At 43.6% G+C, this 14,811-nt stretch overlaps 1 protein-coding gene across 1 annotated transcript in view; it reads right to left on the reverse strand.

Annotated features, from left to right (window-relative positions):
* Positions 1–13,932, reverse strand: part of NLRC4 (NLR family CARD domain containing 4) — a 41,750-nt gene extending 27,818 nt beyond the window's left edge. The window contains exons 1-3 of the mRNA XM_045287058.1: positions 13,851–13,932; positions 7,475–7,735; positions 4,745–6,718 (exon numbers count right to left, since the gene is read on the reverse strand). Of these exons, the coding sequence (XP_045142993.1) occupies positions 4,745–6,718; positions 7,475–7,735; position 13,851 (2,236 nt within the window). The 5' untranslated portion in view covers positions 13,852–13,932. The remainder of the gene's footprint in view (positions 1–4,744; positions 6,719–7,474; positions 7,736–13,850) is intronic.
* Between the last annotated feature and the right edge of the window lie 879 nt (positions 13,933–14,811).

Below are 14,811 nucleotides of genomic sequence, written 5' to 3' on the forward strand. Positions count from 1 at the left end.
TTTGAGAATGATGAGGGCAATGAATGCACAAATGTGCTTTACACAATTGATAAATGTATGGATTGTGATACGAGTTGTACGAGCCCCTAATAAAATGATTTAAAAAAAGAAAGAAAGAAAGAAGTCCATTCTGCCACTTCCTCAGGCAACCTCTGGAGAAAAAAAAAGAAGTGTATGGGGAAGTTGGGGAGAGGAGGGGAGGCAAGGGGAACCAATCCCAATGATTGACACATAGCCACACACACACCCTTTGCAGGAGGATGAACAACAGAAACCATGAGGGAAGGGAGACAGTGGTTGGTTAAAGATATGAAAGTAACAATAATTTATAATTTATCAAGGGCTCACAAGGGTTGGGGAGAAGAGGAGCTGATACCAAGGGCTCAAGTAGAAAACAAATGTTTTGAGAATGATGAGGGAAACAAATGTACAAATGTTCTTGACACAAGTAAATGTCTAGAAAATAACAATGGCTACATATGTACAAACATGCTTGCTATAATTGATGTATGGATTGTTATAAGAGCTGTAAGAGCCCCCAATAAAATGATCTTTTAATTTAAAAAAATATATAAAATAAAGACATGAGATGTTAGTTGTTTCTTATGAGTAGTTTCTGAACAGCTGCTGGAAAAAAAACTGTTCCTCAGTGATGATTAGCATCATGGCATTTTAAACAGATAGAACACTTAAGCTCACCACAATAGCAGCAAGAAAAAAAAAATCTACCCATAAGTGGGCCAGTGCAGTTGAGGGGTCAACTGTACGACATAGGAGTCTGGATTTTTTGACAGTATGTGTGGAGGTCAGCCCATGTAGCCTCTTAATTGTTTAAAAGAAAGATCCGACCCAGAAACCAAAGTGCATCAACTGTAAGTAAAACATAACTGAACATAACTGTGATTCACGCACTACTCCACCCACCACCCTATCCCTGGAGAGACCAGTGCCAAACTCCAGAAATTCAGAACTCTTAAACAATAAAAAGGCATCACTTCATGTTCTTTAAATCATTCCTATTACCATAACATTTAAATAAAAAATAAGGTAAAAATGAAACTTACAAAAAATGCCACTTGAGGTGAAAAATTCACAACCTACTTGAATATTTTCTAGAATAGAAGTACAGAACTTGATTTTTAATGGTAAGTACCTAAATTATGTTATGTATTCTATTGTTTTATATTTATATGTACAATCAAGTTAATATTGTCAGTACACATTTGATTGTTTTATTTTAAACACCCCCTAAAATTTTATATATTTAAGCGGTCAAGGAAAAAAGACTTTTAAGAGGAAACACCTTCTTGTTGGAAAGAAATGCTACTGTATACAATGGAATTTCAAAAAATTGGTGCAAAACATGGGAGGTATGGCATTAACCAAGATAAGAGACAAGATGGCATTCTTGGTACTAAGGAACATACACAGGCACTGGAGTCAATCTATTTATTTGTATTTCTGCTTTGTTACTTCTAATGGTGTGACCTTGGGAAGGTCCCTTAGCCTCTCTGAATTCCATCTGTTTAAAAAGGTATTAAAAGAAAGATATAGTAAAAATATCCTTGGAAACGAACAAGCAAAAGTCATCCCATGATGGATGCATGAACGAAATGTGATATATCCATGGTATATCCATGGTATATCCATACAGAACCAACTCAACTAATATTTGGCGATGAAAACAGGCATGAACCCCCTTTTAGAGGCTATAACATGGCTGTGTGTCAAGAATCTCAGGCTAAGTGAAAGATTTCACTTCACTTGGCTCCACAATCAATATCCATGGGAGCAGCAGTCCAGCAACTAAACGGCACATTGCACCGGGCAAACCTGCTGCACAAAACCTCTTTAAAGTGTTCCCGAGCAAAGCTGAATAAGAAAGTCTGCAGGGAAACTGACACATCTGAAGTGTGGTGCCGGAGAAGAATATTGAAAACCCCAAGACTGCCAAGAAAACAAACAAACCTGCTTTGGAGAAGGTACAACCGGAATCCTACTGAGAAGGGAGGAGGATGGTGAAAGTTGGTCTCATGAACTTTGAATATGTTATCATGACCAATCCCTCGAAAAGGACATTACCATGCTGGTAAAGTAGAGGGTCAGGGACAAAGAGGAAGGTCCCCCAAAGAGATGGATGGACGCAGCAGCTGCAGCCATGGGATCAAGCATAACCATTGTGAGGAGGGGCGCAGCAGGCAGTGCTTCCTCCTATTGGACAGAGTAGCTCTGAGTCCGAGATGACTCAGCGGCACCTACCCACAAAAGGCCACTTGTTACATGATTCTATGTATCAGAAACATGCCGATGAGGACATTCCATAGACACGGAAAGCAGAGTAGTGATCCCGGGGGCTGGTGGGAGGAGTGACAGCCAATAGGCATGAGATTTTAGGGTGATGATCCTGGGATTAGACAGTGGCAATGAGAGCACTATTGCATGGATTTACTAAAAACCACTGAACTGTGCATTTTAAAGGGTAAGTCTTATGATATGCAAATTACCTAGTAATCAACTTTGAGGATTAAGGTGCTCCTGAACCAAGCCATGATGTTGCCTTTGGCCTCCTATGCATGTGAAAGTTGGACATTGAATAAGTAAGACCAAAGAAGCATCAATGCACTTGAAGAATTGATGTTGGCGAAGATTATTGAAAGTACCACGGACTGCCAAAAGAAGGAACCCATCTGTCTTGGAAGAAGGACAGTCAGAGTGTTCCTTAGAGACAAGGATGGTGAGACTTCCTCTCACATACTGGAGACATGTTCTCAGGAGAGACCAGTCTCTGGGGAAAGACCTCATGCTTGGCCAAGTAGAGGGGCAGCAAACAAAAAGAAGAGGGCCTTCAACAAGATGGACCGACACAGTGGCTGCAACAAGAAGCTCAAACAAAGGAACAACTGTGAAGACGGCACAGAACTGGGAGGTGTTTCGTGTCAGAACCGACTTGGCAGTACTGAACAATGAACTTTCAACTATTAAAAATCGTAAGAACTCAAATATCAGTAAGAGCCAGAGAGTATTGATATTTTGAGAATTAAGGCAGGTGGGGGTCTGTGCCCAACTGGAGATTATGTAGCTCGTTCAAAGAGCAGGGAATAGATCATATAAGGAGCCCTGGCAGGGCTCTGTGGAGTAGGCTTTGGACTATTAACTACAAGGTCAGCCATTTAAACCCACGAGTAACTGCATGGGAGAAAGAGGAGGCCATCCACGCCTGTAAATTAAAGACGAGGCTGTCTGCTCCTGCAAAGATTTACAGCCTTGGAAACCCCACCCACGTCACTTGGAGCTGGAATACACTTGCTGACAGTGGGTTGGGCTGTTTCTTTGGTTTCTTACCAAGTAGAAGCATCAGCACATAGTTGCCAAATCTAAAAACCTGTATTTTCTTTTTAAACCTGTATTTTCACACACTGCACCCCAGTTTCAAAATGCTGGCAATTGAGAGAGGAGTCGTGGTTAAGGGATGCGGGTAGAAAGGAGATTTTTCATTATAAAAACTTTACAATTTGGATCATGTGGATATGTCATTCATTAATATAAATTTTAAAATTAAGAAAACTATTTCCAGCCATGTACCCAACGTTCTAAACAGCACATAATCAAACTCAACCTCAAGTTCAGAATCGCTATATAAAAGGAGATGGTGAGCTCCCTGACCGAACAAAACTCAGCTGCCATCCAATCAACTCCAACACATATCCACCTCGTTTATATCTGAGGAAAACTGGGTGGCCCACGGTTTTCACTGAAAGCTTTTCAGGATGTGGATCTCTGGGCTCTTCTTCAAGTTGCCTCTGAGTGGATTCGAACTACCACCTCTCATTAGCAGCTGAGCATGTTAACTGCTTTCACTCTAATAAAGTCTGGATGGCTTCCCAGAATCCTATAGAGGGATTCCTGCATTGAGTTGGAGGTTGAAATTGCCTGTACACAATAGTCTGGATTCTTAGAACACCTAAAATCGTAGAAAAGTTCCTCTCTGGGGGGACAATGAAAGCAGATCCGGGTGAGGAATCACTTATGAATGAAAACGGACCACAGATTGCTAAATTTGAGTGAGGCCCCTGTAACCCAAACCCAGCAGCCCTGGCTCTGAGAAGGCATGCGTGGAGGTAGGACGGACACTTGCCTAGAGTGTTACTTGGAAATTGGGGAAGGCTCCTTTTTATCCAGAAAGATTGCCCCCAACTGTCTACATCTGAAATGTCCTCATCTTAACCAAAACCGGTTCCTGAAATCTTTCAAGATGCCAATACTTGGGATGGGGTTAAGGATGGGTCTGTTGTACAAAGAAGCCCTGGTGGTGGAGTGGTTACGCGTTGGGCTGTGATCTACAAGATCGACAGTTTGAAACCACCAGCCATCTCTACTGGAGAAAGACAGGGCTTTCTACTTCTATAAACAATTACATCTCTAAAACTCACAGTGGCAGCTCTATCCTGTCCTATAGGGTCGCCGCGAGTCGACATCAACTCAACGGTAGTGAGTACTCACTGGCAACCTCCCGGATGTACAACTTCCCAGACGAGAAAGGAGTGACACAGATAACCATGAGTCCCTGCAGCTGGCTTCAGACCACCAACCTTTGGGCAAGAATGGAGTCCTTAACTGTTTGTGCCACGCCGAGACTTTGCTAGAGACGATTGGGAAAATGTAACCACCCTACATGATCATCTAATTCCCCAGAGTACCCAACCAGGCATCATTAGGGTTTTTCAACTACCAATGCTGAGAATACCTGGGAGCCGCTGAGTCTGTAGGTTGTAAACGCTCAAGGTCGACAGGTTTGCCACAGATGTGATGTGCTCCTCATCTTCTATGGTGAGTGGACTGCTGTCAACCATGAGAGAATATAGGTTCTTACAGGACCTGAGAATGGAACTGAGGCTTCCAGCCACGCCGGCACACCTTGTAATGTACAATTTGAGGCTAGTGGCAGAGCTGAATATCTTCCCCAGATATTTAATATCTTGTTTATTCAACTTGTTGAGATCTTGGAGTGTGACCACCAGAGTCTTGAATTCCTGCTTCCAGTTAAAGAACAGAGACACAGCCCGGCTGGGAATATAGGTTTCTGGGGACTCTTCTGCATCCTTGTCCTGTGTCCCAGAAGCTCTTCCATAGAAGTCCAATTTAATGAAGTCCAGAGCACTGGCACAATTAGGCAAGTGCTCAAAAAAGTCAAATAAGTAATCGGGAATGTTCTCCGAGTTAATGTATAAGCTTTTACCCCGGAAGAAGACTTCAAATTCTTGGCTCAAGGCAGATTTAGAGATGCTCTCATGGAATAAATGGAGGCCGCACTCGGCAAAGGCGTTGACGTTCAGGGCCTTCAGGATTTCTTGCTCGGCGGTGTCTTTCACATTTTGTATGGATTCCTGCCTCCAGAGAGACCGCTGGGCCGTGGAAAGCCCAAGGAGGCTGCCATGTCGACAGACTGCTGCCAGATGCTTCATGACGATCTTGGTGGCTTCTGCAGATGACCCACACGTGTACAGGAGCAGGTTACTGTACAAGGATGTAATGTCTGACATGGACGCCATCCTCTGCAAGTAGGCATTCCCTCTGGTCACCTCCCAGGGCTCCTGAGATGTCAGCAAACTGCTGAGCCTGCGTCCTGCCGTGTACTCCTGGAAGGATTTGTGGAAAAAGGTATACTTGGGTTTGAACCTTTGAGCTGTGTACTTACAGAGGAGGCCCGTGGTCAGTAGGACATCCTCACTGGCGCTGGACACGTCCTCAGGTTCGAAATCAAACCTGTGGCTGAACACGCCTTCCAGAGCGAGGTCTCCACAGTGGGCAAGGCTCCGGGCCAAGTCCTGGGCAGCTACGCCTCGACGTTTATGCTGGTTTTTATGAAGTAAGAGGTCGTAGAAAGTGCGGAAGAGCGTTGTTTGGGTGTTCGCGTGGAACTCAGTCTCCCCCATTTGGATGGCACAGGTGATGACCACGAAGAGAGGGGTCTTCATCAGAATCCGCAAGCTCCTCGACTTCCTCATCTGCATCAACAAGCCTGCAGCAAGCTCCTGGATCAGCACTTGCTGGATGAGAGCTTGGGCACTGCCCTCGGTCATGTCTCCCACCTCGACAGTCAGGGCACCAAACTGCCGGATGTGCCTCAGGCACTCGGTGGTGACGGTGACCATGACCATATTCTTGAAGCGGTGGTTCTCCTTAATCAGGGCTTCGAGTTCCGGGCAGCTCTGGGGTTTGAATTCGTTGTAGCCATCGAGCAGGAAAAGTACCCTTTGCCGGAGCTTCAGCAGGGTGCTCATGAACGTCTGCCTCCGGACGGTGTAAGGGAAGTCCAGCAGTTGTTTACACAGGCTTTCGAAGAGGCTACCCTGGGCCCTACTCAGGCGGAGGAAGAAGACCAACTTGAACTTGGCCAGAGCCCCACACTTCCCAGAGGCCCAGAGCATGGCGATTCGCTGGAGCAGCGTGGTCTTCCCCTTGCCCGATTCCCCTTCGACGAGGCAGGGGCTCTGGAGAGTTTCAAGCAGACCGCTCAGGCTCAGCTGCTCCGTGCGATGGTGGTGTTGGTCCTTTTTCCACAGAACAGGTTCGGTGAAGGTGCGTTTCAAATTAAAAATGATGTCAATATCCTTACCCAGGGGGAAGAAGTTTAGAAAAGATGGGGCGTGGTACAAGTCCTTTAAATCCTGGGCCAGATAGTCTAAGTCCTCTTCAGACATCTGAGTTTGAAAGAGACCTGTGAGGAAGAGAAAACATTAAAGGGGACTCCAGCCGGTCTCCTCCAAAACTCAAGGTCAAGAGGAGGAGAGAGAGTAAAGCTTAGAAATCTCCCGCGGGGGACTTTCATTTCTTTCTCTAGCTTTGAGCTGGCCCAAAGGGTTCCACATCTCTCCTGGGTTTCTCCCTGGCCCTCTACTCGCCTGCCCCCATGCCTTCTGTTTCCTCCTTTCTGCCACCAAACCTCAGGACAGCTGATAGGGGATGGAAGAGCCCACATTCCGAAGGCTCGGGTCTGAAAGGTAACTTTCAGTAGATCAAATTGTATCTTTGATGCCCATGTGTCCTGGCCTAATGTATTCATTGAAACCAAGTGAATCGTTTATGAAAAGCACCATCATTCTCTCTGTGTTTGCTGTGCTCCGTTTCCCAGGATGTGTGGAGTCGCGGAGTAGGTGTCAGTGGGACCATTCACCCACCCATCGTCCTGACCAGACTGGGGCATGGTGAGCACCACCAGGGCATTTACCTTCAGAAATGCATTTGTGGCTTCAGTTGACTATGAAGTGAGACTGCACTAAATCATTCTCTATCTGGAGTTACCTATTCGGCTTCCTCATCAAATGGTCCCCTTGGGAGGTCCCCTGGAGAGAGCCTGAGCTTCTCATCAGCGTGAGGCCCATCGGGAGGAAGGCAGAGGCTCTGGCCCGGGGATGATGAAACTTCTTGGGGTCTAGTCTCTTTGTAGAAAAGATTCCAGTCAATGTATACTTACTTTGTCCATTTAAGTCCTGAAATAGAGGATAGTTCCACTTTTCAAGAGAGTTAACAAAGAGGTTGCAGGCCTCTGAGCCCTTCTTCAAAATCATGTGAATCATTCCTCTTGCTGCATCCTGCTCGACCTTCTCACAGCAAATGATGCTTATTTCTTCAAAATTCAGAACATTCAGTTCAAAGAGTTCATCTGTAATTTGCTTTATAACAGTCATTCCCATTCTTTGAATGAGGCCTTGGCTATTCTCCTTTATAAAATTCACTGAGGAAAGGTTAAAAAATATATATATATATACACATATACATGAATATTTACTTTATGTAATAGTTCTATATCAGTATCTGTTGTCAGAGCCTTAGAATCATGGATTCCCCCACCTCCTTTGGGTCCACTGTGAGTTATGACGGATGCAAAATACCTGACTTCCAGAAAAGTTCTGCAAAGCTCTTGACCCCAGGGTTCACGGTAAGCAAGATGGCTATGCTTTGGTAATGAGCCGTTCTGTCAGGTGAGTGATCTGTGCCCAACCTAAAGAGTCCCAAGTGAAGTCCAAATGGCTAAGAGCGTGGGCTGTGGCAATGACACAACCTTGGTGCTGCCAATTGCTAGCATCTGTGTTACCTTGTCCACTTGCTAACCGTCTTTGAACCGATTTCAATACTGTGCTGGTAAATAGTTAAATCAATTGGCTCTCTGGAGCTAAAGGCCCTAAGCTGTCAATTTTCTTTTTCCCCCCTTAGTCCCCAAGTTGTCAATTTTCATGGTGTAAATATTCCCACCATACTGATTTCAGTTTCACAACTTTTTCTAGTTGATGTCAACTAACAAAAATCCTGCAAACGCAATGAGCCCTAAGAGCTCTTTTGAGCATGCCGCTAGTTTCTTATCTTTAAAATGGAGATGCTATGGATTGGATTATATTCCCCTAAATATGATGAGGTTCTAACCCCTGCATTGGTGAGTAAGATCCTGTTTGGAGAATAAGATCATACTGGAGCGAGATGGGTCTTAATCCCAATCCCTTCTGAGTTGTACCTTAAAAGAGAAAGACACCAGGTGTTAATAGAGGTCATGTGACTATGGAGGCAGGTGCATCTAGAAGCAGTGCAGGAATTGCCAAGGATTGCCAAGAGCCACCAGAAACAAGGAGAGAGGCTCACAGAAGAATCCACACAACCGTGATCCTGATTTGGATGTCTGGCCTCTCTCTAACTAGGAGCAGATAAGTCTGTTTTTTGATCCTTTCAAGACCAGAGTCTTTCCTGATTTGAATTTTTTGTAAAACCATGTGTTGCCAGTAATGAAAGGCATTTTGAATGGAAAAACTCCCAAGGGGACCATTTTTTTTTTTTTTTAGGTAATAGGGACTTTGATAAAAGCAGTGGGACATATAGATCCTGAGGGCTCTTGAGTGCTGAGGTTTGTGGAACGAGGCTTGTTTCTTCAGACTCGTGCATTTATACTGAACCCAGCCAGATAGAAAATGTTCGTGGGTACTACCCAGCCAGATAGAAAATGTTCGTGGGTGTCCCTGGGTCACAAAAGGGTTGAGTTTCTCTAATTTGCAAGCTTTTGTTATGAAAGCTAAGGTGGAGATAAAAATACTACTTAACTCATGAAGCTATTGTAAGGATTCAGGTATAAGGCTACACCCAAAACATTGCTACCAAATCATAGAAACCTTAATTAAACAAAAAAAAATCAAAATATAAAACTTGTTTCTTGACATAACCTCTATCTAGGGCTATACACTTCTGAAGGCAGTGTTTCTGTCCCTGTAAACCTTCCCCCCCAAATTCTGCTTTCTTTGACTTACACAACATCAAAACAACAGTTTTGGTATCCTCAAGGGACTTAATTTAAAAAAAAATCATTCTACTGGGGAATCATGCAATTCTTATCACAATAAGGGACTCAAATTGTGTTCCTTTTCAATGTTTTTTGAGTTTGGGGAGAAAAAAGAAAAAAAGAAAAGGTCTGAAAGGGTAAGATGAGAGCTGTAGAATAGACAGGGTAAGGTTTGCCAACAAAACTCTCTTAAGACACCCCTTGTTACTCTCGAAGAATGAGCCCTGGTGCATTGTCATGTTGTGGGGAAAATTCCCTGGGTTCAATTTTCCCAGCCTTTTTCTCATCAGTGCAGTTTTTAATATTCTTAAAATTTCTTCCTAATAAGCCCCCTTTCAGCTTCCTGTGTCCTCTGAGAAAATTTATCCTCTGGGAGTCCAAAAAACAGTTGCCAAACCCTTCAGAACTCACTTCTCTGCCTTGAGTTGCGCTGGCCCAGCAGATCTCCTCAGAAGCTACTGTTCTGATTGGACTTTGAGAAAAGATATGTTATTACTGAGCACTTGTCTGCAGCCATCCACCAATTGCAGAGACATCATTAAAAGCATGCACACATATGTAAATATATTTATGAGGAGGAAACAAATCTTTGTGCATATATTTATAGGGTTAGTACTAAGGTACCAGATGGACATTGGGCCTCCACTCAAGTACTCCCTCAATGCAAGAACACTTTGTTCTATTAAACTGGCATTCCATGATGCTCACCTTCCCGACATGATCGCTGAAGACAAAAGGATGCATAAGCAAATGTGGTGAAGAAAGCTGATGGTGCCCAGCTATCAAAAGATATAGAGTCTGGGGTCTTAAAAGCTTGAAGATAAACAAGTGGCCATCTAGCTGAGAAGCAATCAAGCCCACATGGAAGAAGCACACCAGCCTGTATGATCACGAGGTGTCGAAGGGATCAGGTTTCAGGCATCAAAAAAAGAAAAATCATATCATTGTGTGCTCACTTTCCCTATATGATCGCTGAGGACAAATGGTGGCATAAGCATGCATGGTGAAGAAAGCTGATGGTGCCCGGCTATCAGAAGATATAGAGTCTGGGGTCTTAAAGGCTTGAAGGTAAACAAGCAGCCATCTAGCACAGAAGCATCAAAGCCCACATGGAAGAAACACACCAGCTGGTATGATAACGAGGTGTCAAAGGGATCAGGTATCAAACATCAAGGAACAAAAATCACATCATTGTGAATGAGGGAGAGTGCAGAGTGGGGACCCAAAGGCCATTTGTGGGCAACTGGGCATCCCCTTACAGAAGGGTTTCAGGGAGGAGACAAGCCAGTCAGGGGGCAGTGTAGCAATGATGAAACATATAACTTTCCTCTAGTTCTTAAATGCTTGCTCCCCCCAACTATCATGATCTCAATTCTACCTTACAAATCCATCTGGACTGGAAGATGTACACTGGTACAGATGGGAACTGGAAACACAGGGAATATAGGACAGATGAACCCCTCAGGACCAGTGGTGAGATGGGTAATATTGGGAGGGTGGAGGGAAGGTGGGGTAGAAAGGGGGAACCGATTACAAGGATCTACATATAACTTCCTCTCTGGAGGTTGGTCAACAGAAAAGTGGGTGAAGAGAGACTTGGACACTGTAAGATATGACAAAAATAATAATGACTTGTAAATTATCAAGGGTCCATGAGGGAGTGGGGAGCAGGAAGGGAGGGGAAAAAATGAGGAACTGATGCCAGGGGCTCGAGTGGAGAGCAGATGTTTTGTGAATGATGATGGCAACAAATGTGCAAATGTGCTTGACACAACGGATGTATGTATGGATAAGCGTTGTACGAGCCCCCAATAAAATGATTTAAAAAAAAACACGCACAGGAATAAACTTGTGTATGTACAAACTGGAACCTCTGGTGGCATGGTGGGTTACAATTTGCACTGCAAGGTCAGCAGTTCAAAACTACCAGCTGCTCCACAGGAGAAAGATGAGGTTTTCTACTCCTGTAAAGCGTATCAGAACCCACAGGGGCAGTCTGTTCTGTCTTACGAGTCAACATAATGGTGGTGAGTTTGAGTGTTGAGTTTGAAGTATGAACTGAAACAAAAGCCGTACCCTTGTAAAAAGCAATAGCTGAATACATATTAGTTACTATTTTTAGCCACTATTTTGTTGCTACTAAAAGGGATAGCAAATTTTATCTCCCATGGACTTTGGACTTGTCTGAAGAACGTGAGTGCAGAACATTTGTCTGCATCTGTTCTAAGCTCTCTCACTTCCCCTGTTCTCTGGCAAAGCCATGCCATTTTGCATTTCTGTGTCTAATGTGCAGGGTCTAACTCCGCATGCTGACCGCGCTGTGCCCAAGCAGTCCCTGTCAGTGTGGAGGAATGGCTCCTTGGCTTCTCATTCTTCGACACTTCTGCACTGGTTTTCTCCCTCGGCTAGGTTGCTCCTGGCTTTTACCTATTTCTTAAGTGATTACTTCTAGAGACCAATTATTTTTCTCCCAAAGACCCCAAAGCTTCTCTGGTCTGAAATGCACCCAAGCTCGCCTTTCTCCATTGCAGGTCTCCGCTCCCAACTTAACTCCTAACTCCACTCCTGTCTACATGTCCGGTCACTGTCCCATCTCTCTTCTTCGAGGGGCTCATGTATTCTCTCAGCTTTTACATCCTCCTGAAAGCCCCCGTGCCTAGTCATGATCCTCATTTTACAACTGAAATGGTGCAGCTCCAGACCCTTCTGGTGCAGCCCCAGAAAGGTCTAGCTATCTGTGCATGGCCACAGAACAAGCATTTTTGAAGCTGCATTTCTTCAGCTGTAAAATGAAGGTCATGATACTTCAACGACTCAAGATAAAGTTTGAATAAAGTCATGTAAGTCACTGTTATAGATGGATTTGTGTCCTCTCAAAATATGTTATCAATCCTAACCTCTACGCCTGTGGTCAGAGTCCCATTTGGGAATTGGTTGTCTATGTTATGTTAATAAGACGGGATTAGTATAGGATGTGTTTGGAATCAATCTCTTTTGAGATATAAAGGAGATAAGCAAGACAGTAGGGAAGGGGAAAGATTGATGCTCAGTCTATGCAGCTACCCAAGCTCAATCTCACTGCCACTGAGTCAATTCTGACTCATAGCAAGGATCCTGATTGGACAGAGTATAACTGCCCCTGTGGGTTTTGGAGACTGTAATTCTTTACTGAAGTAGAAAACCTCATCTTTCTCCCAAGGAGCAGTGAGTGGTTTCAAACTGCTGACTTTGTAGTTAGAAGCCTAACACTCATGAAGGAGGGGGAGTGGGGAGTGGGGGATGAGGAGCTGATACCAAGGGCTCAAGTAGAAAGCACATGTTCTGAGAATGATGAGGACAACAAATGTACAAATGTGCTTGACACAATGGATGGATGGATGCATTGTGATAAGAGTTGTATGAGCCCCCAATAAAAAGATTTTTTTTTAAAAGAAGAAAAACTGTTGGGGGGAAAAAAAAGAAGCCCAACACATAACCCATTTCACCAGCAAAGAAATAGGAAATGAGCAGAAGCGATACTCTTGTTCTGGGCACTGGAGCTTTTGCACTGAATTTGGACTTCTAGCATCCTAAACTGAGAAAATGAATTTCTGTTTGTTAGAGCCATCTTATGGTATTTCTGTTTTAGTAGTACTAGATAACTAAGATAGTCATACATGTGAAAATGTTTCAAACTTTGAAAAAGTACAGTGCAATGTAACTTAGATAATCTGATTACGAACTATGGGATATCTCCAAGTGTGTGAATCATCATATGCCTCCCTTACCAAATAGTTAGCGGGGAAATATTGTTTAGCTATTTACAAGTATTCATTCCACCAGGACATCGTTGTCTTGGACCAGACCAGGGCAGTAGACTTTTCTGCAGTGATAAATGTGGTCTACGGATGCTCTGTGTCATATGGCGGCCATTTCTCACATATGTCTATCAAGAACCTGAAATATGGCTAGTGTGACTATGCAAGTGAAGTTTTAATTTGATGTAATTTTAATTCAAAACTTAAAAACAAAACAAAAAAAAAACACATGCAGTAAGTGGCCACTGCATTGAATAGCCCTTTCAGTCGTCAAAGTGGAAAGATCCACATCTTTCATTCCACTGGTAAGATTTATAGTTTTTTCACAATGATTTTGACAAGTGTGGTTCTCCGTGGTCTACTCTTTGTCTCTCATATGGCTTAATAGGTACAGTTTATCATGTATACCTGGCCATTTTTTGTGTAAATCTTTTTGTTACTTGGTTCTGGTTTGTATTATGGGCTGCCATGCTTATAACGAACTTTCCAAAACAAGAATATTGGGGACTCTCTCTATAGCTATATACAGCTGGGAGAAAGACTGAACTTTCTACTGCCGTAAAGAGTTACACGCTCAGAAACCCACAGGGGGCATCTGTGAGTCAGCATTGACTGGATGGCAGTGAATGAGTTCCAGGTCCAGCTAAGCAAGAGAAGGACTTGATTGATTTCTCACTCAGTAATTGATAGGATACTGTATAATCATGCAGATGTTATTTCGGTATACTTACTTGTTCAAAACTATCGTTTTCCAATAGACAGTCAAACGTGATCTCAACACTTTCCTCTTCTTTCGGTGGCACTACTCATTCTGTACAAGTAGCAAAACAGAATAAGAAATGACCAGGTGGAAGAAACTGGAGAGATGATCTAGCGAAGAGACTTCTTTTTATATATAAGGGTTACTATCCCAAAGCAGCTAAGCGTTCACTCCCCAAAGCCACTAGCTGTTTACATCTCAGTCCACACGAGAAGCCAGGTCTTGAGGCTATTTGCCTGCAGCTCCTGTCTGAGCTCACATTGAACTGTGACTTTCTCCCCAAAGTTTCTTCCTATTGTAGCTGGTCAGCAAGATACTTGGAAATAATATCAAAAGATGACCTGAGTAAGAGTCAAAATGACTGGTGCAGGGGGTACGTTCTTTCTGAATGTTCCCTCATGAACCCTTGATAAATTATAAATTATGATTATTTTCATATCTTACACCGTCTGCTGTCCCCTTCATCCACATTTCTGTTGTTTATCCCCCTGGAGTGGGATGCAAGGGAGGTTATGTGTCAATCACGATCAGTTCCCGTGTTGTCCTTGTTAGGTGCTAGGAAGTCCTTTCTGACTCACAGTGATCGTGTGTAGAACGGAACAAAACACTGTCTGGTCCTGAAGCATCCTCACAAATGAGCCTATTTTTGCAGCCGTTGTATCAATCACCTGGGTAAGGGTCTTCCTTTTGGGGGGGGGGCTGACCCTCTACTTTACTAGGCCTGATGTTCCTTTCCAGGGACTGTCCCTCCTAATAACATGGCCAAAGTATATGAGGAATATAAAAAGGAGTTTCAACATGTTAGTGAAAAAAATTATCTTTTCATTCCATTTTACTGAGAACTTTTTGAAACCCCTTGGTGCCTGGCCCCAATAGCAAGATGACGACACAAAACCTGGGTTTAGAGGTGGCATTACTGGGTAGATAAGGGA

This window comes from Echinops telfairi, unplaced genomic scaffold (assembly GCF_000313985.2).
Source record: "Echinops telfairi isolate 266 unplaced genomic scaffold, ASM31398v2 ScPeMD7_10;HRSCAF=50, whole genome shotgun sequence".
Classification (NCBI taxonomy): domain Eukaryota; kingdom Metazoa; phylum Chordata; class Mammalia; order Afrosoricida; family Tenrecidae; genus Echinops; species Echinops telfairi.